This window comes from Genypterus blacodes, unplaced genomic scaffold, assembly GCF_046128005.1.
Source record: "Genypterus blacodes isolate CSIRO-AG114 ecotype Tasmania unplaced genomic scaffold, CSIRO-AGI_Gbla_v1 ptg000112l_1, whole genome shotgun sequence".
Lineage (NCBI taxonomy): Eukaryota > Metazoa > Chordata > Actinopteri > Ophidiiformes > Ophidiidae > Genypterus > Genypterus blacodes.
The window spans coordinates 2464740-2489718 of NW_027466916.1; the positions used below are offsets into that span (position 1 = coordinate 2464740).

A 24979-nucleotide genomic window follows, 5' to 3' on the forward strand; every position below is an offset into this window, starting at 1 on the left:
ATACAACATCCGGGTACTTGTGCTTCCTTAGTAACCAAACACGCGCAGGGAAACTTCGTGTTGTTTTAGGTACAAGACGACTCAAACTACTCGGATAAACGTCGCTTTGGCGTGTTTTCCTTCAAACCATGGAAATTATCAAAGGTAGTTTAGATGACATTTCGCGGCCCGCATCGAGTGAGCAAATAGGCAGCCGTGTGACGAGTGTGTCATTACCGCATAATGACAGAATTACTCCAACTTCTCCGTTTAGCCTCGTTGTTCTGACCAACGACGATGCAGATATTAAGGTAATGAATGAGACGACACACATTAGCGGTACAACACTTTAAAATGACACATTTACCCTGAGATAACAAACGTTTTCATTTAGGCCAAGAGCAGCTCTGAAGAGAATGACACAGGTGAGTAGAAGATGTCCACTATTAGGCAAAACATTAAACTTTAAATTTGAACTTTAAATACCTACCTACATACCTACCCCACCCCTTATCTCTCTCCCTTCCATCCATCCAAGATTCTAAACTACAAAGAGCCATCGTGGAAATGAGAAGACTGGATGAAATACTGTCTGCTGAGATCCTCAACGAAAAAGGGATCAAGCGCCGTCGGTTGGAACTCAAAGCAAACCTCTGGCAGGAGCTGGAGGTACACGCAGTCTGTGTTTTTGTGTTTGTGTTTGCGTTACACCTCCTGTGCTCAGATGTCCATGATGCCACATTTTTGCCTGTTTCTTCAGGAAAATAAGCCCAAAAGCTACTCTGAGCGTGATGCCGAGGCTGTGAACACAAGGCTATTTTTGGCTCTGGAAGCACCCAGTAATGGTAAAAGCACATTAGCATTATACTGTATATCATATATCACAAGGTGTTCTACATTAAGGCACTTATCAGACTCATCTTTATGTCTTCTTTTACTCCACAGAGCCTGAGGCGGAGGATGACTTTCTGTCCATGTTTCAAACTCAGTGTCTTTACCTTGAAAATGACAGAAACATGGAGCAAAGTGAGTATAAGAGTCACAGAAAATGCATTATGCCTGTTCTGGTCAGTGTTGATGGTGTTTTCTGGGGACTGTGCACAAGATGGCGCCATAAGCTAAGGAAACGAGCTTTCCACTTGTGTGTTCAGACTATTACAGGCAGCAGCGTCCAAATTCTGACATTACAGCAACTTTCCAAATATGAATGAACAGTTTACCATGATCTCACAAACAAGCATTTGCCAATTGATTTGTCATTTGAAAATAACTATAGATATTAATCTCTCTTTGATCACAAGAATCAAATTATAATATACTGTATGAACTATGAACTTGTGGTTCTACTCTCCCATAGATTTCTTCATTTTCTTCTTTCTTTATCTTTATATTGACTTGCATGACTTCTCCAGTCGGTAAAAGGAGGCGAAACAGCTCCCCAGAACCATTTGAAGTTGGCCAGGAGGGGACAGAGCAACAACAAAGTGAAGGCAGCGGCAAGGAAAAACAAAAGGACTTTGTCAGGAGAAACATTAAGGTATGTCAAAGTTCATGTTAGGCCAAATGCAATCCGGGGGTATATCACATAACTGAGCGAGTCTCCTGTCTGTTTGTTTTTCCAGGGTGGAAAGTATCTGTCTCCAGTTCATGAAAAAGAAATGCCTTAAGCCTGCCTGGGCACCAATGAAGAGATTTGCAATATCTAGTGATTAATGATTTAAAATGTCTTTATCGTTTTGCTTAAATAGCTGACAAGTGGTGAGAGGGGTGAAGTGTTGATGACCCAGAGACAGAAAGAGCGTCTGGCCGAGCTCCTCAGAGAAATAGACCAAGAGGAAGAGGACGGTTCCAGGGGTGCAGACAGCGAGGTAGACTGACTTGGAAGTCTAATAGACAACATATGCTGTAGGATGAGTGTCTCTCATTTTCAAGTGTCTTAATACTTCCCCTCATGGGTGGAGGTCTGTCCACTGCACTCTCCCTGCTTGCCTGTTTTTAAACACTGTGTATTCATTTTTTTATAAGCAGGAGATATTGGGCCGCATTTTACAACAAGTCAAGAGATTTATACAATGGCTCCCATCTTCTTATGTTATTATTGGAAATTCTTATTATTTTGAGGAATTGGCTTATTGAATCACATCGTTACATTTGAAGAGGCACAATAACTCACACACACATTTTGGTCCTCACATGAGCACGCAGCGTAACATCTGTCTGATATCCCTGTTTTAATGACTACTTGGCAGCTCCCACGGCCTCTGGGCAGAAGTCCGAGGCCTCAAAGCCTTTCAGACGATGAACCAGATGTCAAGTGTCACATGCAACTCACAAAGAATTCTGAATGTTACGGATCAGTTTTATTGATCACCCTATGTGGAGTTTTGCGTGAAATTCAGAGGTCAGGATTCTTCATATAGCTGACTTTTAGGTGCTAAACGTGCAGTAAAACTCAAAGCAACCAAAGCCAAGAGACTGAGGCCTCTTGTTTTCCTTTGATGATTCATCAGAGACCACCTGGAGCAGCAGACTGTTCCACTGTGCACTCACCTGCACCATGCAAACTTCAAATGTTTTTATTTTCAGTTTGAATTTGCTTTAATGGCTCATTTGGCAGCTCGGAGGCCAGTTTGAAGTCAGATGGGATGAAGCCTTTTGGGAAGTGAGAGGGAACACAGTGAAGCACTTACCTTACACATACGGTTCCATTTAGTTTGACCCCGACAACTCTACATCCGTGAGACAGCTTGCCAGAATTTTTGCATGTCTGGCCACTCTATTTATGATGTTTGCCTTGACTTTTAGAACAATACTGCAATAATTGTGGTGGCAGATACCAAAGTGAGGGACAAGTAGATGCTCTGGGTTTCTTATTGGCCAGAGGAAGACATCCTGTTATTGCAAGGCATTGCTGTTAGGAATGATCATAGAACCGTAAGCACAATAATTATGACAACAGAATCTTTGGCTGCTGCAAGTTTTTGTGGACTTCACCAAAATCCCACATCAGCCACAAGCTGCTGCTCACTGTTTGTCTCACACACTTTTGTGATTCTGCAAGATCATTTATTTGTGATGATGTTGGCTCTTTAGTCTGTGATGTCATCTATTTGACTGACCTGTACAAATCTGCTACCTAAAGCATTGTTATGATACTCTCACTGATGGCACTACTCAATGAATACCACCCACCATCATCACTGACTGTTCTCTTCTACCTGATAGATCTTCATGGTCTGCGGTCACAGCTCCTCCTTCTGTAGATGTGTGAGCTTCTCTGGCTTCAGAGACAAGCACCGGTTTCTCATTTCTCTCCCACCTCCCTGCTGGGCCCTGATCACTCTCCACCGACACACTGTGTTCTTTAGAATATAATGGGAGACTAGAGGGACAGCAACTCATTGTGAGGACGAGGCAGTTGTTCAATTTTTGGTATTGGACCTAATACTTTGGCAGACTCAGTGGAGAAGAGTGATCAGCTTCCTGTTCACCATCCAGAAGTGAATACCAAGTGCTAGAGTCACACTTGTACCTCTTTCCCAATTCAATTGAAATGTTTATCAGTTACCGTGATTTAGGTTGCCACAAAATAAAGCAGGGTCATTTAGTTAGCGAGTCATCAGTTATTTCACTGATTATTCTCTTCCAGCAGGACAAGTGGGCTGCGTCTGTCCCTAGAGGCCATGGTTACACCCCGGAGCCGTCCGAAATGCAGCAGCTGATTGAAATCGACTCCAAAATTCGCCTACTCTTTCCTGCTGAAGAACTTCCCTCGTTACAAAGCTCCTACACAAACCTCAGCATGTCTCAGGTATGCACCCACGAGTCCTATTCAATGATCGCTACGCATTTTCCTGGAACGCCATTAACTCATCAAGGCACCATCCCGGGCTGCCCTGAGGTCATTAAGACTTATTACAAGGTCAACTCAGTAGGGCATCGATGGAAGCAGCATGTAAAATGTCTTGTTATTGCTCCTCAGGGAGTCTTACCTCTCTTTTTAAGTGGAAAATGGTAATGTGTAGACGGCTGCAATTTAGAATTTAAGGTTACCTCACTGTTTCCACATGAAGGCTATACAGTGTTGCCTCAGGCCCCACAGTCGCCTATAGCAAACAACAATGTAAAGAAATATTGAGAAATTTGCTTCACATGTGGTGTTAATAATGAGATATCTAAATGGGCAGAGGTACATTTAATGCACGTTGTTATTTATTCTAAAAGGCCATGGTGGGAATATCCTTATTTGTGAAGTTGTGATTGCTAATTTGTGATCCATTCCCAAAGCTACATGTGTGTACTGTAAAATTAAACTTTGACCACTACCACAACGGGTAATGTTCACCCTTTCAAACATATAGTCCAAGTTTAGCATATGATCTGTACATCATTACCACATCAGTAGGCGGTTTGAACTGTGCAGAACCAACTTAACAGATATTTATAACCATAATATTATTTTTCCAGGCCTCAGTCCTGGGTTTGGGACGACTCCTAGACATGAGCTCAGTGAGTTATCTCAGGACCTTATCTCACTACGTTTCCAGCACCAGATGGCATGCTCATCATTAGCAAAGCTTGTCAGTGGAAAAAGATGTTTTTTAAGTCGTAAATACTTTACAATGGAGTTTAGTGAATTCAGAGTGCCTTTTATCGCAATCACATTTTGGATTTAGACGGAGAAAAGCAACAATCCATCAGTTCCAGGGTTGTAATTGCACATTATTGTTGTCATTACTGAAAGTCACAATCCTTAGTTTAGCCTTTTTCCAAGTTTCCAAGTATAAGTGTCATGTGTTGTTTTTGACCACTAGTGGCGCCGAAGAGCAAAGCTTTGGTGAGAGTGTCCCTATATTGTTTGTATCTGGTGTTCTAGCAACTTGTATTTCTGCCGAGGACAGATGGCGGATATGCATACTGACTATTGGCGACAGTTGTGTGCTGTTGATGGAAGCAATGTATCCGTCAAAGTGGAGAAGAAGAAAACAAGCTGATGTCGTGGTCTCAGTGAAAAACCCACTGAGCCCTCTGAGCCCACAGTGAGAGAAGTGACATCATGCAGTGAAGCCATTTAGTCCGCACGATCAGTTGGAAAAATCCAGATAGTTGAAGTGAATGAGACTCCCACTGTGATGCCTCAATAGCCGTTGTCGTTGTTGTTGCTTTAAGTGGGACTTTTCTTTAAAATAAGTCGATCTTCCTCTCTGTAATAAAACTCTAATCCTCCAAATGAGAGGGAGTGTCAGTTTGGCCCACAGTACACGCTGTGATATTACTGGGCAGCCTGGATGTGTTACTTACATCGCCTCCCTTTAATCATCTTGTGTAGTTAAGAGAGCTTTAGTTTTACAATTCCCCATCATCTAACTGTCATCTGCTCCCCATTAGCGCTGAACTCCTACTTTACAAAAGTTGTTAAATATGAATCAAACATTGAGGCGAAACCTTTGTCTCTCTGGTGGCTTTTAGAGGATTTGCCTTCGAGCTGCTAAAAAAATATTTTTTTCACAAAACATTCTGTTTGGATAATCAAGCTGCGTATCGTTTCACACAGTATGTGAACCAAAAACTAGAAAGTTGATGAATCCCACACCTGAGCGGCTTCAAAAGTGGACATTTCTTTACCCGACCTTAATCATGTTTTACTATTGTGGCATACATTAAAGATGGACTGCACACATCATAAATCTCTTTCAGAGCCAGTCATTCATTCCAGATCAGTGGCCATAAATCCTAAAGGTGGTCATAAAAGTAAATATGCTTTTGTTTTGCGGTTACCTTTCTTCTCAGCAGTAGCGCGCACCAGTCAGCTTTCCTAACTGAAGCCATTTGGAAAGCACTGGAACCTGTTTGTGTGCTGGTTCATTCCAATGCAAGCACAGAAGAGAAGGAGATCATCATATCTCTGTTTCAACACCTCTCTAACTTATTTTTTTTCCATGATGTTACACCATGACCCAGATTTCCAAGTTTGCTGTTGTCTCCTGGGCTTGGCAATGTCAGATCGATGATCTGTCACGTTTTACATGGGAGAGGGAAATATTCACCACTCCCTACTGAGGAGTCACTCATAAAGGATCAGTCAGGACTTGATTCTGTGACTGTAGATCTTGGCTCCAACTTCCCAATAAGTCATGATTCATAAACTGATACAAACAGCCAACATGTCCCTGTGAAATGTGAAATCACCCAAGTCTTAACCTCTCCGGGTTAAGTAGGTCCTGGTTTGAGCCTGCAAGGGTGGATCCAGTCTGTGGGGCCTGGCACCGGCCGGGATACTGCCACAGAGGACAGTCAGCCCCCCCATTAGAGCATAATTACAAGGCTGGTCAAGATGGAGGAGTGCCAGCCCCAGAAAAGGCTCAGGCTTTCCCTTTCATTTGGACATTAACACGTGCAGTATGGCGCACTGCTGCACTGAACATGTGAAGCTGACAGAGGGCTGATGGGCGTCCAGCAGTCCTTCTAGCTGATACTGCAGCTAATCATCAACTTGGATCATTGTTTGGACTTGTTCTCGACTGCAGATATTTGCATTTTGTTTGATGGTAGCAGGTGAAGGAGGCGAGCACAGAGGTGGTCAGACATAAGATCTTTAGCGATAAAACCCATACCAATGCACCGCTGTTTTGTCTTTGAAGTCCTTTCTCATTCTATCGCTGGAATACAAACCACTGGCAGGTGGAGATCATACTGCATGGACTGCATGAGAGGTGCACATGTCCATGCTGTAACCTAATCTTCTGAACCCAGAGGAGCTCAGTATTTGCTGATGCTGTGTAGAACTCCTCACTGGCCGCTCCACATGGCCACATTGCAGCGTCTTTATGAGAAAAAGATCTGTATGATTCTTCTGATTTTTGGGAAAAGATCAAGCCATCCACTGGATAGAATCAAAACACAAACTTTGCACACTGTTTTCCTTGGACACTCTTGTACTTTTGACAGCACTGCTCCCTCTTCATTTTTTCCTCCATTTTCATGCTTCAGCTGAAGTAGCTTTTTTTTAATCATTACAAACAGCTGTTGGTGCACATAGTTAATGTACAGTACAGCCCTCCTACTGTACCAACGTGCGGTAATGCCTGCACCACCCACATTTTGAAGCCAAAAGAGGAGATTTTCTCATCAGAATAGCTGCTGATGTTTTTTTTGTGTGTCTGTGTTCTTTCAAATGTGACTTTGGTGAGCGTGGTTACAAGAAAAAGGCATGCATGGGATAATAGGTTTCAGTCACTGTCCAGCTTTGGCTGCAGAAGATCCCTCCCCTAATCAACAAGGTTTGAATTCTACTGTTTGCATAGTAACTCCAGCTGTGTTGTTGTCTACGTTTTGATGGAAGGCTATGAGGTCACTTAGGCACTTTATGTGGTTTCTGATGAGAACCAACGTTGAGTCAGAGAGCGGAGTTTGGGGTCGAAAACGCCCTTTGACCATCACAGTGTGGCCGGCATGCAGGAGTTGTGGACTGCAGTGTGCAAAGTTATGGTACCTTATTATAGTCGGGAAAAGCGGAGGCAACAGTCCATCCCGAAGCAAAACATTGTTAAAATCACCAGGGTTGGCAAGTTTGGCTCTCATATTTCCTTGAGATTCCTATAAAATTCACTTTTTGTTTTTACAATATTAAATACTTAAGACTTAAGTCAGTAAGTAGCTTGTAAGTAACACTCAAGAGCTTTAAATGTGCTGCTGCTGCTGCACAGCTGCTGTAAAAAGCCACTGTTATTTCAAAGTAAGAGCGCACTGTAATAATGTAGTACAGGACAACCTCAAACAAGATCCTTCAATTGCATTTTGAATCAACGTAGATTGGTTAAGAAGAACAGAAGTCCAAAAGTGACAGCAGAGTTCATGACAATTAGTTGTGAACTGCCCTGTTTACATGTTTAAGTCAGATTTCGACCTTTTTGACCTCTTACCCTAACGATTCAGCTCAATCTGTAATCGTTTTCCAGATGCTTTGTGTTCATTGGCTTTAAAATTGGAACAAAACTACAGAGACACTAAAAAAAGAGTCTCTGTAATTTTAAATTGAACAGCATGTTTTGCTACCGAAGGCAGCGGAAAATAGGAATTCAATTTTACCCGTGAGGATGAGGAGGAAACTGTACTTCTAAAACATGAAGACTTTGTTTCCACAGAAATGTTTAAAGGACGCTAACTGACAATTCAAAATAGAAGTGAATTCATGTCGTCCCTGTACAAATGTCTGAGGCTTGGCTGGGTCCAATGTTCAGCACTCGCTACACTGGTAAACCACTTAGCAGTAAGAGGATATGTAATATGCTGTATGTTATCTTAAAATTCAATGGAATTCATTCACTGAAAATCAAAATGTCTGGTAATATGTCTTTTTGGCGCAAATTGAGATGTCAGGTTGTCATGTGGCTTGCGGGGTGTTTTTTACAAGGAGAACTTGACTCAGAAGCCTCCACACCCTTCCCATCCCTATAATTCCCGTGAGACCCAGTTTATTGTCTTCTTATAAACATCTCTCTAAGGGGTGTTAAGCAGTTAAGAAGCAGTTTGGAGTTGTTTTCCCCTTGTCATGAGTTGAGCTCTCAAGTCTGAAAGTTACACTCATTAGTTTCATAAACTGTATCATTGAGAATTATTTAGGCACAATGCTCATCTGCTCTAGCAGCCACTGGTCTAACATCACAATAGCAGGAGAGAATATTGCCACAACAGTTTGTATCTGTGGACAATGCTGACTAAGTGAGAGGCATCTGAAATGTAGGTCAGCTACGTTGCTTGATACTACACAGTACATGTCACTGTTGGAAAAGAAATGCAAAAAAATAGGCTTGGACCTTTTCCCCTCCAGATGCTTTCAATAATTTTTTAGCACAGTCTGACTCTTAAGCCCTGTCCTCACATTTACTGTGACTGTGTCATTATTTGGCAAATATTTAAACTTCTTTATAATACCGCAAAGAGCAGACATTATACTCAGAGAGTCTTCTGTTGTGTGAAAATCACACACATGTACAAGATTATTTTACAAAGCTGATTGTGCTGCAGCTCTGAATTTTCACAACCTGAACAGTGACGCCTTCAACTTACTAATCGTCTCTAATCGTTTTCATTAGATGTAAAGAACACATTTAAGTGCAGTGTTGCATTCAATATGCCTGTTTGATTGTTGGATCCATCATGAGGTTTTGATCTGTGCAACAGTGATTGTTCCAGACCACCCTCAGTCCTAAAACAAAAAGTCCAGATGACCCAAATGTGAATCTTCTAATACCTCAGGAATGCTCAGCAATCATCAAGCCATCTACAAGTGATCCAACACACTATTGCAAAATTGTAACCGGACAGGAGAAATTACTTGGATATAAGCAAATATCATTTGTGGGACATAAGAGGATGATATACTGTGCATACTTGACATTGTGTCTCCTGGGGCAATATTTTTCCAACTTTTTTCTTTGCACTGGACAGATCTACGTGTGTCTACCTTCACAGAGGAGACAGAAAGAGATTATTATGCTCTTCATTATGTACATTACATTACGATCATTTGGCAGACGCTTTTATCCAAAGCGACTTACATTACATTACCACCCTTCGCAGAGGGGGGAGCAATTGAGGGTTCGGTGCCTTGCTCAGGGGCACCTCGGCAGGGGCTCCAACCGGCGACCCTCCGGTTCCCAAGCGGAAGCACTACCCGCTGAGCCACTGCCTCTCCACATCTGTGGCAGGTTGACAGTCTGTGTCTCTGAGCTGTCCGTATGAGTACATACAAGGCCATAGCTTTGCAAAATGTCAGCCCAGCGAGACAGAGACAAACAAAGGGGGGGAGAGGAGTCAACAGTCTCTCAGCCATTGCTTCCGAACAGCTCACTCCTGAGCTCTCACAGGGAGTGCTCGTGGCAAGGCATGCAGACAGGATTTGGCAGGTAGCCTGGGTCCACGTGGCACAGCCCGTTTCTACAACACAACCTCAGATATGAGGAGAGACGGGGGGAGTGAAACAGTCAGAGAGAGCCAGAGAGAGCAGCATGCTGGTCTGAACAACACCAGGCATCTCTGTGTGAGTCAGCATGGCTGGCTCTACTTTTCACAGCAGCGCCATCCTTTTACAATGTGCAAAGGCCATAAAGGAGACACAAAGAAAACACCATCACAGTTGAATCTTTTGTCAATTAGGTTTGCAAGTGGAGTATGGACTATATTTTCCAGTCAATAGAAATTAATTGCTCGAGAAGCAATATGTGGCGATACCAAATACAGACATGGGTTTCATTATATCTTAAGGTAAAATGAGTCACTCGAAATGACCGGCAGACATTTTACATATAATTTAGGGCTCCTCGTCACGGGTGCTGTGTTGTTTTATGGCTGCTTCATGCTTCAACCACATTGATTCCTGGAATGTTGGATAGTGTCAAGGGTTGGATACTGGCTTTCTGAATGTTTTTGTAACATTCTTAAAAAACGACCCTTCTGGAGCCTTGTCCCACTTTCTGCAGTGATTGGCAAGGGTTGCTGACTTTGGCCACCATGTTGAATGTGACTGTTCCCCCTCATTTGAATTTTTATGACCCTTCATATTGTGAGTACGAAAATACCTAGAAGAATCCTCTCCATGACTTATCGCCTTTGAATTTAGATCAGTAAAGGTATGAAGATGTGGTCAGCACACTCTTCGTAAGAATCAGTTTGTGTGGAGTCTTATTCATTGACAATCCATCAATTAGTTGCTTCAGAATGTGCTGGCCCTGTTTTGCTTAGTCTCGCTACCGACAGTTCTCGTAAACTCCTAATGGCACACACAATCAGCAGCCTTGTTAACTTGTAAATATACAAATCATGGCAGGACGCAAAAGACCAGCAATACATGTAGCTGACCTAATTGTTTGACCTGTTTGTGTTGCTGTTGGTGAAAGAAAGCGTCTGCAAAGGGATCCAGCTGTTTGATTTGGCAAATCGCAAAGTATTAACTCGCATTAAAGCAGAGAAGTTCCAGGCTACTAGTCTCAGTGGCTCCCTCCAGTGTCTCACAAAGTCAATGTAATATTGTTATACGACTTCACTGTTAGGCATCCAAAGTTCACTTACAATTTTCTCCCATTTGGACAACGGGGGATCATCCATCACGCAAAGCAGCTGTTTCATGGTTAGACACCATGACACTGTCGGGATGGAATGTTTTGGTGCTTTTTGATGTACTAAAATTGATTGCAAGGTGTCAGCAACCATTTAATACATTTATTAAACCATTATTTTTTAGTCCTTTTCCTATTTTTCAGGTTTTCATATCGAAGCAGCATAGTGCTACATTCCCAGAGGTCCTTATAGCGTGCATGTCTGGCCTTTCCCTTTGTTTTTATAACATTCTTTGCATTCAAGTTTGTTGCACTTGGCAGATAGTATACTCTACCTTACATACAGTTTTTCCTACTCTTAATCTACAATTCCATTCTTATTATCAACTCCTGACGATAATGCATTGTGAAATTCCAAGACTCATTTCATATTTCATCAATAGGTTGACATACTTTGATCTAAAATAGTAATTATATTTGACATGTTTTCCATAGTTAAAGAAAACAAAGTCCAGATCCTTGTGAACCTCCTGGGGACGTTTTGACCTACATACAGCAGGTGATGTGTTTATTGGAGATTTTCAGCTTGCCACCAACTCAAGTGGCTACTCAGTGGAGAACCAATTACTAGCATTTTTCTGATGGTCAGATAACACAAACCCAAGTCTCTCCTTTGCAGTCTTTTTGACACTAAGTCTGACCCCATATTGAGTTAAATCTTTTACACGTTCTAGGAAGAGAAGCTGAAATACCATAATTATGACAACAACAATAGCTGGAGCCTGTTAAGCCCCAAGAAACCATATTCCTTTAGTCTTGTCCAAGAAATGAATCACTACTACAATCTGACTGGCACAAGAGCAAAGAGTATTTAGTGTGCATCCTCGCCTGTGCCTGGGAACAAAATCTGAACTTGTTGTGCTCATTTCTTGTAATTGCATTGAGCAAACCTTTGTAATGAAGAAGTTACACGCCATTTAGATTTGTATGAGGAGGGGCAAAACAAACCTGGTATCAAAGTAAAAATAAATACGTAACTGTGCTGCTTTTACTCAAGCAGCATTGGAGAGGAGTTATATCCTTTTGACTCTGCAAGAGTCTGCATGAGCAATACATCTCTACAGGTCCTACGCCAACAAGACGTCAAGATCAATGTCCCAGTGCGTATCACATTTACTACGTCACATTTCATATATAATGGAAATGTGAAATTCAACTTTAACTCTAAACAGGCTAATATTAAGTAGATAGTTAGTAGGTTCGACTCTGCTGCCATTGTTTGTTTATCAGCGTGGTTGCTAGGCTGGTACAGAGTAACACAATGGGACTCAAGGGAAGCATGTAAATAGTAATAAATTCATTACTAAAATGATTCATTTTTAAAAGAATATGCTGAATAATGACAACTTCTTCTCTGATAAGTGGCTGTGTAATAAGTGATACGATACCTGATCACCCTTTCAGGATTTATTCCACGATAACAGCTATTTGGATGAGTGACGAAATGTCTTTTAAGCCTAAAAGCAAGTCCTGTTGTCCTGAACTACTGGTGCCAGATGACTCAGCAAACCAAAACACAAAAGCAGGATGTATTACAAATGTCATAAATCTATTTGAGTTTCTCCGATCTTGCTGTTAAGAGGCTCTTTGTATGTTCGTGAATTTGAAGATCCAGGGCCCAGACACCAAGAGCATAAAGTGAGCAAAGAACATGTGCAATTTGTTGAGACCATCTGTCTGTCTATAATTAGTCATACCAGTATTGTATATACACTAACAGACTGTGGACATACCCTTTAATTACATTTACCAGACTTAATATGCTAGTAATTCAGACAGAGAGAGTTGGGTTAATGAACATATAAAATCCCGAATTCATTCAGAATTGGGACACTGATCGCTTTATTAGCGCTATGCCTGCATCCAATTTTGCACTTTTCTATACAGTTCTTCAAAAGTGGGGCAACTATCATTTCCAAATGAAATAAACTGTTTCTCCCAAAGATTGGGACTTTTTTTAGAAACATGCATTTAGTGGTGTGAGGAGAGTGGTAAAGCTAGACTTTAATTTTTATTTTGCCTGCTTGGAATCCCACGTTTCTCACTCTGGTGCATGACAGGGGCCCAATCCTGTTGTGGTCCTGGCTTTTGTAGTCTGGATGAGTGAGTCTTAACTGAAGGGCTCTAGTAACGACCACTTAAAAGAGGCTTCAGATAGAAGCTGTCATTATTTCCCTTAGGGAGACGTACTGTAGGCCACTGGTAGGTGAGGCCACACACACTTTGGCAGAATGTGCTCGGAAAATCTTCGGAGATTCCTGTTTCTGCAAAATATATGAACTCCATCTCCAAACTTAAGCTACATACACTAGGCAACATGTATAGCGATGCACTTTATATCATTTAATGGCGTTCACCAACAAAACTATTCCACACACAAAAAAGGAAAAGCATCTATTCATTTGCTTAACCATACTGGCCAACCTCACCGAACTCTCCACTCACTCTGGGTTTAACTGTGATTACATTCTATTATAAATGTGTCATATGGATTTAGTAACTTAGCGTTTAAGCACATCATTTCTATGGATACCGCTGTCTCCAGTAACCTACTATTTCAGTAAGCACGTCCGGACTGACATGTCAGCATTTCATGAACTATCCATCAATTTCAACATTATTTGATCATATATGCTGCCTGGCAACCAGACTAACCAACAGAGATGGAGATTTCAACTACATGGCACAGGGCTGACAACTCCAAAACAACCCTGTGGTTGACAACATCCTCCCAGACCCACCATTTTCTGACCCAGCTGCTGCTATTATAGAGGAGCTGTATATTTTTAGAGGTCAAAACGTGACCTTACCACAGGTCATTTATTGGTCAGTCTACACTTCACTCTGCCTTGTTTTTTCCACCATAACCTGATTTGACGCAACACTTCTACATCTGTTGAGCTTGTTCCTTCTCCATGGCATCTTAAGTATCATAATGAAGTTCAGAATGTTCTGTCTGTAGCCATACCCCAGTGAAAATAACCCATCCTCTGGTCAGAAAGACAAGCTCTCCAGCTCCTCTCATCTGTCCATCCTCCAGGCGTGACTCTCCCATTTCCCTCTGACCCATTTTCAGCATTTGCTTTGGATGTACCTTAATGTTTTTGGTGTCAACCCACTGCATGTGGATGCCATAAACGTGTGATTTATGTTGGACCTCTTGTAAAGCTGTAACTAAAGCTGACGTATGGGGCTTTCTCAACCCTTGTAATGAGGATATTTACTCTGTTTTGCATTAGCACTGAACTACAGGAACAAGAAAAGTCCAAATTTGTCTCTACATCAAAGTATTTGTTTGAGGACATGCCGCAATATTAAGATTTTATGATAAGCACATTGTTGCTCCTCGATAATATCAATTGAAACATTCATTGCCTGAAGGCCTACAAAGGTTTGTTCTTTCCTCAGCAGGTTGTTCTTGTCACTACAATGGAGTCCATTGGTTACCAGCTCTGGCAGTAGGAACAAAGCCAGACAATATAATCGCCATAGAATCTTCTCAAATTACTCCTGCAGTGTAATCCTCTTCTCTGCTCTCTGTTTGCTCAGTTGGTTACAGACAACAGTCCAGCAATGATTTCAAGATCAAACTTTTGATAAAGATTTTTTACATAAACATTTAACCAAAAATAAGAGACAAACTTCTGTTTGCGCATCAGCCAGAATATTGTTGATCTCTGATGAGACAATAAGACGGTATAGTTAGTTTGCAAGAATATTGAAATCTCAGCAAAACATTTTTAAAAATGTGCCTTCAATGTCTCACCAAACTCTTAACCAACCAGACTAATTCAAAATTTGCTGATCTTGTGCAGAAGTGGATCACATGAATGGACACCAGTGTATTATACTTTGGGTTGGTTCAAAATGTTTCCATGGATGTTTGTTCACTTTTTTCTTCTGTGAATTTCCTCTGGTATCCATTGGAATCCATGTCAACTAAATTCAAGCAGACCAAAGCTGCTGCTCTCCCCCGATGAGGAAATTAGAAGTTCTTCTGAGCCAGGTTTCCAGCCTACAGGGGGTTGAGGGTTTGATACTCCAAAGATGGAGACGGGGTATCAAGTTAGAAGTCTGGCTGGAATGGAAAACATACAGATTACTTACGATGAATTGCTTGATGGTTATGATCCAAATTTCAATGTTTCTGAGTGGCAACCACAAGGACTCCAGCACCTCTTTGGTCAGATACACACATCCACATCTGAGATGAGTTGTTTTCTCCCTGTAAGCACCGTGTGTCGTGCCTGTTGTGTATCAGGGCCGTGGCTCAGAGGTTGGCTGGAACTGTGAAGGGGACCTGCAGCCAGGAGAGAAGGTCCTGCAGGATATGAAGGAATGGAGAGGGCAAGAGAGGCGCCTTCACGAGATCCAACAGCAGCTGGAGATGCTGGAGCAGGGCCAGGAGATGACTGTGAGTTCAAAGCAGCTACGTTTGTTCACACATGAACACACACGCAACCTCTTCTACACACACACACACACACAATCTATGTGTCGTACTCCCAAATGCTCCCATCAACAGACACGTGTATGACAAATGAATACAAGCTCTCATCTCATTCTCACATAGCTTCTCAGAGATGCTGGATCACAAGCAATATTCATGTCTCTGCAGGCCGATAGTTTCTCTATGTTTCTCGCTGTTTTTCTTTTATCTCCCTGGACGCAAATGAATTATGTCTCAGGAGTGACTCACTCCCTCACTCACTGACTTTGATACAATTTTACAGCTTAATACCATGTTTATCTTAGCTTTTAATGCATTCCGTCAGGAGTTACATTCCTCGCTCTGCTTTGTTTTGTTCTTGGGTTTGATCAGAAGACATGGATAAATCCGCTGATAGGCTTTTGTCCACTGTTAGAGTTTCATGACTTTATACCTTTCTTTCAGGGGATTCGATGTCCACATCGTTCCCTGGAAACCATTGAACCCTGTCTAGTTTTAGGAGCCTCGGCAGAGTTACAACCTCAAGAGAGTCACACTCCCCCCAAAACCCTGTAGCTAAAGGCGCAACACAAGAATGTTCCACGAACAAAGGTGGATCAGTCTGATTTCTGCTTTCCCTGACATTTGTGAGTTTTTGTGTGCATGAGGGGAGGACATTAAAGAATAAATTTAGTAGTTTGTCTTTGTCATTGTGCAAAGAGGCACTGGCTAGGCCCTGCTTTTACTTCTTCACATGGAACTTCAAGTGTGTTTTATTCCATCATTTAACCGACACATTGGTTCTCACAGTGATGAACCACAACATGATGCGTATAAGCCTAATTTAAACATAAAAGATGTCCCTCTGTTACTCACAGAATGGTCAGGTAGTAAAAGAGTTACAGTGACAGCCACGCCCTCACATCAAACACGACACCATGCCGCGCAACCTATTTTTGTCCTCATTAAGGAAAAGCAAATGGATTTTCTTTGCATATTAACTTGAGCTTCGTTTGAGGAAACTGTTATGTCATTATGATCTCAAAACATCAAAACCGCCAGTCTCTGAACCACAAGTGCAGCGACGTGATCTTTGCATCGAGCTCTGTTACAGAATTTTATAAGAGACGAAATGAACCCAGCGGGTGCCATGTGAACGGCACGTGTGTATTCTTAGCACTATAAGGCCAGTGTTGTGGCTACAGAAGATTTATTCGTATTGGCATGTCTCTGGGAGCAATTCTTAAGCAGCTTTACAAGCGCAAGCATACTCGTAAAATGGAGAACTTTGATTTGCATAACATCCATAACTCAAATGTTAACATGTTTGTGCACCTTGTGTGTGTGTGCCAAGGGGCGTGACATTAGTCTTTAGTCTGAGAAGAGCAAGAAAAGAAAGATTTAGTCTGGAACAGCCTTTTAGATGAATAAATCCACACCAATTATCACCAGTGATGTAGGGTTGTATACTGCGGTAACACATTTACACTTGCTTAGTTGCACTTCATAAACTCTAACCACTAATACCACCTTGTATGAGGCGATATCCCTCTTTTGGACACTCCAGTCCATAAAGTTAAACACATATAAACTATGATAATGTGGTCCAAGACTGCGTTCCAGAGAAGGCAGCTAATGTAAGCGCTTCACTCATCTGTTTCAGGAATGTGTTTAGACATTTAAGACAAAAATCTCCATAAACCTGTAAGACAGATTAAATATTTGATGTTTTACCCCTAGCAACGATGTTTAGTCTCAGCCACTGTAGAGGTGGAAAATGTTAAGGTTAAAAGTCAAGGGTTTCCCGGTTGTTGATATAATTTAGTGGGGGACGACAGATCCGTGCTCTTCTTCACCTTGAGAATTCAAGCGTTAGTGTAGACAACGATCAATGTGATTTACTTTTTTTGCTGTGATTTATTTAAAACTGAAGCTGTGTTGCGCTGGATTCAGATCTGAGACACACATTTTGTGCGTCAACGCTGTTGCTCCTCACTACAATCCTAACATAGTCCCCCCCCCATCCCCACCTTCCAAGGAATCTCTCCTAACGCCTCCAATTTTCCATCATTTACGGTTGATAATATTTTGCCTCATGCTGCAGGGCCTTGACATATATACAAAGCAGGGCGTTGTCCCCATGCAAGTCCTTGCCTGGGCTGTCCTTACTCTACACCGTGTGATGATTAATTTCTTTTGGGCTAAAATAAAGAAGAGGCAGATCACAGGGGCTACAGGCCTCAGCTGGCTGCTTTCCTATATCAACTAGAAAAGGAAGGACAATCCCAGGGTGACAGGATGACCCACTTGCTCTAATCAGGCCATCAATCATACTCGCACATCATCCTTGGATTCTGTAATGGGGCTGAACTTTAACACTAATCAGATGAGTATTTTAACACATTATATTTGAAAATATATTTGAGTCTGATTTTAAGGATCAGGTGGAAAATGTTTACATTACCACTCCTGACCCGGTGGATTCAAAGATCTCACAGAAAACCTCACGTTGAATCTGGAAGTAATACTGCATGCCTGAATAACCCCAGAGCATCGGGATGAAATTGTTAACAAACAGGATCCAGCTCGATGATACTTGACAGCATAGCGGGGCATTACACACAGTACTTTCACAGTGGGCATCCACCCGTGGCAGGTTAAACCTGGCCTGCAGCTCTTAGATTCACTATTCAGACATTGCTGGGCCCCTTTGTTCTGCCAACTCTGCAGTTTCGCAACACTTTTTCCACAGCAGATGAAGTTTGCCAGAAAATAGCAGCCAGGGAGAAAAAGGGATTCTCCTCTGCACTTCTCTCATCCTCTGGTCTGCTTCATTCCTTCCACAGCTACGGGCTGATAGCTGTTGGCTTCTTACACTGTCTGCCCCCATCTGCTGCTGTATCAACTCTTAAAGTAAAGCATATACTGTAGCTCTGCCTCACACACCGATGCATTAAAAGTGAAGTTCAACCCCAGCTACTCAAATTGCTAAATGGGCTCAGGTGAAAAAAAAATCTGATAACGCCTTTAGATGATGTCACTTCACAACATGAAGCTGCACCTGCAAGACAATATGAATGATTTACTGATGATCGCCTCTGTGGATCGTCTCCCCACCTCCATTGTTGATACACTAAAGAGCTGATGGCTTCGAAAAGACGATGTGATGAGTGATGTAATGACTTTTTTGAGCCACGCCAAATGGCCCCTGAGCACATTATTTGACAGGGTTACATCCATTCACAGTGATGTCATAGGTGTAGCTACGAGGGTGGAAAGCAGTGTTTGTCTTGTGAGTGAGGCCGCACAGACAAACCTGCGCACATAGGAGCCGATGAATAGAATTCCTCTGGCTGTGGCCCCTGGGTCTTTTTGCTTGATAAAGCTCAGGTATGTGACTGAAGTCAGTGACCCTGTAACATGAGACGCCTACACTTGGGCTTGAAATGTGTACGTACAGGAGCCCAACAGTGAGCTATACAGAAGTGGACATTGCAGGACACATAGCCAGAGGCCGAACAGCTTTGGCGTTTTGTCTCATTGTGGGAAACTGAGACAGGACAGCGGCCGAGAGGCTTCATCTCCTGCCAAAGGTCTAAGGTTGGCCCACCCTGAGAGGAACTGGACTCTCCCGTCTGGAGAGCAAATAACACGTTAACCTCAAACACACAGGGAGAAATACTCCACAGTGTCCAGTGCTGAGCTAAGATGAGATTCTGCAGTCATAGTCACGGCGACAGAACACCAAAGCTGTGCTGCCCACTCCAGCTAAGACAACAGCTCTTATTCCCTTTACAACTTTATTCTCTGCATCCACATCAAATCGGCCCAATATGTATTTAAATGATTATTAGTTGTCCCTCTTACGTTAAGAAAAGGGCTGATGTTTCTTTACAATCCACTTGATCAATATTCAAAAATCAGTTAATGAATCAATTTTGAAAATAATTGATAGAATGCAGCTAGGAGTTGCTAAGCAGTGCTGATGTTGCTCTGTAAGCTCATGTATATACTCTTACACAAAGCTTTACTGACCTGACTGAATTATATAACATAAACTCAGGTTGAAATATGAAGGTATAGGCAGAGCCAGCTGGGTCTGGACAGCAGGTGGGGGAGGTAGAGCGCAGGGAGCATTTCCAGACGTCTGGACGAGCTATGATTCTGCCAATAACCACCAGACAGACAAGACGTAAGGATTAATTTGACTATTCAGGCACACTGCCCATTTCTCAATAGATTAACCCATGTCTAGAAGTTATTAAATCAGCCACCCATACGTCCCAGAACAACCGTTTTGTGTTTTTGTGACCGTATGAGTCTTGTTCGCTGACTGTTTAGCACAAGGTGATAAACAGTCTTTCTAGAAAGCTGACAGTCAAGGCTCGCGAGTTTCCCCTAAAGGAATTATCGGTGGTAAGAGGATCTGGACCTCCAGCTTGTGTTTCACGTTTATGCCAGAGGATGTATGGCTGGGAGGAAGGCTGCCAAGCATAGCAACTCTCAAAGCTGCACAAGTCCCGGTCAAGAAAATTTACTGATTTACGTATTTAACTCAGCACTCTGACTCAGCTCTGACGCTCTCAATGTGGAAATATGAGCTGGCCCAGAATCTAGCAAGGGACGTAGAGAAATAAGCCATCAAATGAGAGTACATAATTTTATATGAAGCAAAGCTGTGAACATGTAAAGAGACAATATGAGGCCAGTTCGAAGACGAACCTGACATGCGAGCAACAAACAAAAATCTTTTAGTTGTGTGTATGGATTCTGAGCTGAGGGTTCTATCTTTTCCTGCCCTAATCCTCTATTTCCTGTTGGTTTCGGTCAGATAATACCTCTGTTTTACAAGCGTCCCACCTTCATTGTTCCCAAGTCACTGATAAGCAGCATGGGAGAGTTTCACTGTGAAACAAATCATTTATTGCCTTTGGATGGCTTTCCTGTGAACGCAGCGCTTTTCAATTGCTGTTTACCAAAATGAATGTGGTGTCCAGCCAGCTGAGACTCGACCTAGAAACGGCTCTGAATAGCTGGAAGGCTTTAGCACTTTGGTGTCATTTTCTAAATATTGTGTCTTTCACCAAATTTGCGACCAAAAAATGTCTTCTCCAAAATATTTAAGCTTGTGAAAATCTGCACACATGGCCGACATTGTTGAAGAATTCTCTAGAATCACATGAAGGGATCTGACTCATTCTGTCTTGTTTCCAGGCCCTGACGCTCATTTGTCAAAGATTCTTCAAACAAGTTGATTAATGATTGATTGGAAACAGGTTGAAATAATCTCAGTGCACTGGCATATATTTTTTCCACAAACCCCTGAGACTCAACAACAGACTTGATAAGATGGAGATGCTGGCAGCTGTGTAACATTAACACACATCACTTTTCACATGTGAGACATCACTAGTCACATGTGATAATCTCATATTGACAATTGAAACAGCCTTTTCATCAGCCTGATTGTTTCTACGTTTATTTCAAACAACACATACTAAATATATGCTAACATTTTAAATATTTTATGCACAGAGCAAGATTTTACTAAAATTCCACATGTAATCTGGTAACTCTGTTTCTGTTCAGTCTGCAGATTTGAGTAAAGATCTGAATCTGTCTGACAGAAGCCAACATCAAGCTGACTGATTTTGGTATCAGTCAGCTTGATGTTGGCACTGGATTCTTTGTGTCGATTACCATTCAGCAATTTAGGCCACACCCATTTGCACCTGACCACCTGTTGTAACTCCTCCTACAGTTTTGGGTCAATTGTCACAAAATTTTATATGATTAATGTCTGGACCATGCCAGAGAAATTTAACCTTTGTTCTTTCAAAATATTTCTTACTGTTTTACTATAAATGGCTGGCAAATTTGACAGGTGTCCACCTTCTTTTGATAGGTAAAATAAACTAGAGAGAGCATTAGTCTCTCTCAATTATTTTAGCTATCAAAAGAAAGCAAAGATGAAGAAGAAGAAGAAGAAGAAGAAGAAGATGTTGGTACATTCTTCCTCTAAATCAGAGTAGCGAATAAACTAAAACAAAATTCAAGCACTGCTCACTGGCTCCTCACTGGTGGCTCAACCATTCTTGTGATATTTGGACCGATGAAAGCCGGGGGGACGTCTGAGGAGTAGACAGGACAAACTCTCTTTTTTGGTTCTTGTACAAAGAACACAGAAACAGTCTGAATCACCTGAAATTTGAGGCTGGAGAAATGTCTTTTTCCCCTGAAAGGTCTCCTTCGTATGAAGAGACATACAGGGGGAAAAGCACATCAGTCACACACAGGAGTCCCTCGGCATTCCTTGCACTCAGGTCACTTGAGGTCAACCACTTTAGAGGGGTCGCAGGATTTTCAGATTTCCAGCATCTTTTTCTCCTTTCTTGCCAACATATAGTTCCCATGTCTGAGACGGCTGGTAGTGGTTAAAGGAATCTCTAGCCATTAGTGTGCAGGCCTGTGGGACACCTTTTTATTGCCTCATTCGAGAACACACCACACACTCACATGCCTGTAAATGGCCGGTGTATTTTTTTTCTGGAATGGGTCTCGAACTGCAGTAAATGCTTGCTCATGTTTGAGCAACTTTATGTCTGAGATGCCGTTGCAGGAATTTCAAGGTGTCAGTTTCCACTTACAGAACAGAATCTGTGTGTTTTGTGTATCCTGTGCTTTCAGTGAACGTTTTTCATCTTCCTTTGCCACTGAGAGGTGAAGGTCAAGTCTACAGGCTAGGGGGCATGTCTTTGTATGTCAAAGGACAAAAACATGGAGTGCTGCAGGGGACATCAAGGCAGGAATGTGTCCGTGGTGCCTGTGGTCTCCTGTCAGTTGGTAGAAGATGATATGCAGCATCTGGGTAATTGCGGGAGTTGAAAATGAATAACAGAAGCCAGTCCATCGGTGACCTCGCGGGTGCCGTTACATTCTGTAGGACATTAAGTGCGGACATGCCAGTGTGATGGAGATGTCTATCAGAGACGAGGCTGCAGAGGTTCAGAGGGAGGTCCGGTCATAGGAGGTGTAGATGATCGATGAAGAGTATTAGCCTCAGCTGGCAGGGACAGGAATGCGATTCTGTCTTGAGTGACTCAGCGGGATGTGGGGAAGGGGTGAATGCAACTGCACGGCCATAATACATGTCTGCCTCTGAGATGAGTAACACCGCAGAATGTTTAAAGGATGACAATATTCTACTCCTCCTCTACATTTTCACACAATGCCATTGGTCACTAACAGTAATCCGGAGTTATTGTTACAAATTGTCTGTTAAGTGACAACTCTAAACAGATTATTTTCAGTTTGGATCGCATTCCCACACTGAGACATGGCAACCGACTACAAAGACTCATTTGGTGAATTGGTCCTCCCTTACATGAATTAAGATGAAGCGTCTCTGCTTCTTACAGATGATGGGCTTGTTCCTCCTCCTCCAGATATGAGGTCATGTTACCCTGCCTGAAAGGAGCCGTTTGTCCCCTCCAGGCCGGGATTGAGTGGCTTCCCTAAGCAGAGTTCAAACACCTCTGGCTGGATCTTATTCTTGTTGAAGCAAAGCGATCAGGATAGGTGAGGTGGTGCAGCATCTGCAGTCATGCGAGTGTACAGGGATGAAGATCTTATTTTCTGCCCAATCTACATTGCAATGCTTACTTCTGGTCATGAGTTCTGGGTAGTCACTGAATAAAGGTTCCATCTGTCTTTGGGACAGCTTAAAGGACATCCCAGGAGAGACTGTAGGACACAGCTAGGAAGAGGGACATCTTATTTTCCTTAACCTGTTGCCTGTCTGCAACTTGAACCCTGCCAAGTGATGGAAAATGGATTGAAGGTTTCCGTATCCAAACAAATATAAATCAGAAATTACAATCACTTTTGCCAAGTAACAAATCACTTGCGACAGTGAACTCTGACATGGTAGTTATGACACTTTTACTCAACACGGTATCCTGCGCTTGGTTTTCCTCCTTGAACTCTAAGACGTCCCTGAAGGCTCCATGTGAAGCCTCTGACTTATCAGTAGAAAAACAACAGTCCTGTCCAACTGGAAGTGCTTTCGGGAACCCCGTCCAACTCTGCACAGAGGACTTCCACAGCAGTGCAATATATCATAGCGACATAGTGCTGTTATCGCAGGTCATGCAGGAACCGAATGCTTGATCTGGATTTATCGGTCTTCAAGCTCGATGAAGGATCTTTCTAAAATGAACAAATTTGAGGAGGATGTTATGCATCGGAAGTTAGATTTCAGCTGAAAAGTTCTCTGTCTTTAGTTATTACGGGAGTGTGTGTGAGAGAGTGGCATGGATGGATATATGCATTTTTCCACATACAAACACACACACATTCTTAGCCTGATGTGCACACCTCATAAATCCCTGTTAAATCACGTCATGCTCTCTTGTAGGATGAATCACCAGAGCTTACAGAGGAGCAGTTACGCAGCCTGCTGAATCAATGCGAGCTGACACAGAGCTGGAGGATTGAGGACATGGACACAAGCAGCCGAACGCCATGAGAGAATCTGTCCTAAAAGAGACTGATAGTCCGAAATCCATCTAAGGCCTTGTTACGTCAAGACAGTGGTGTGAGAATTCCAGTAAATGAAGCTTACTCATGGGATTCCACTGTTCTGTCTCCACCAATAGACTTAAGCATAGATACGACATAACTGGCTATTCAAAAGACTAGGAAACTGTAATGCTATACTGATGTTTGTGTAGAAGTAACCTTCATCTTACATAATATAGAATTGGTTGTAGTTGTAGGAAAAATTTCCTTGAGGTTGTTTTCAGTTTCCAAAAAGTCTGAAATAAAGTTTTTTATGTTGTTGGATTGTGTCCCATTGTTTTTATTTGTAATGATGGCGCTGCACAAGGAAACAAAGCAGCAGGGCCACCCTTTGTTTGAACCAAAGTATCATAGATGAGAACAGAAAATTGCTGGCATTAAATCTAATAGCAGGGTATGATGACCGCAGAATGTTCTCACTGCACACATAAAGCCAGAGCCGTCGCAGTGGGTCTGTGGGGAGACGTCTGAACGCTGCAACACACAAACGGAAGTCTTCTCCTATAAAACACTGTGTCTGATGATGTGCACCACAGGAGAGATCCAGTTCAGGTCCTATCACATAATATGCAAAGCATTCCAATTATTCCTCCATCTAGGTGATCTGCTTCAGAGTGGGATCAGATTTTTATGATCTCCTCAAACTGGATCCTGTGCAACATCCATATATCTTTATATTGTTTATTTAAAAAAACAGTCCCAGTAACAAGATGTCCTGCTTTGGACACGATCCTTTTGGTTTGCTTTGGAGATTTGTGGATCTGTTGACATGGTTCCTATGTGCTGCTACTTGCAGTGTCAATAATCGGTCTGCACCTGGCTGAACTCAGCCCACAGCTCCTGCTTTCCCTCTCTCCTGCTGCTGGACACCTAC

At 42.3% G+C, this 24979-nt stretch overlaps 1 protein-coding gene across 1 annotated transcript; it reads left to right on the plus strand.

Annotated features, from left to right (window-relative positions):
* The first annotated feature begins 13 nt into the window (after positions 1–13).
* Positions 14–24274, plus strand: fsip1 (fibrous sheath interacting protein 1). The gene is made up of 10 exons (XM_076161722.1): positions 14–290; positions 374–404; positions 518–648; positions 740–824; positions 925–1005; positions 1392–1516; positions 1728–1847; positions 3629–3790; positions 15358–15510; positions 23942–24274. Exons 1-10 carry the CDS (start codon positions 129–131, stop codon positions 24050–24052), a joined length of 1161 nt encoding a protein of 386 aa, XP_076017837.1. The 5' UTR covers positions 14–128; the 3' UTR covers positions 24053–24274.
* The last annotated feature ends 705 nt before the right edge of the window (positions 24275–24979 follow it).

Coding starts and splice junctions, on each gene's coding strand:
- fsip1 (XM_076161722.1), top strand. CDS start 129: ATGGAAATTATCAAAGGTAGTTTAGATGACATTTCGCGGCCCGCATCG. Junction 1,517..1,727: donor TTGTCAGGAGAAACATTAAG/GTATGTCAAAGT, acceptor TTGCTTAAATAG/CTGACAAGTGGTGAGAGGGG. Junction 1,848..3,628: donor CCAGGGGTGCAGACAGCGAG/GTAGACTGACTT, acceptor ATTCTCTTCCAG/CAGGACAAGTGGGCTGCGTC.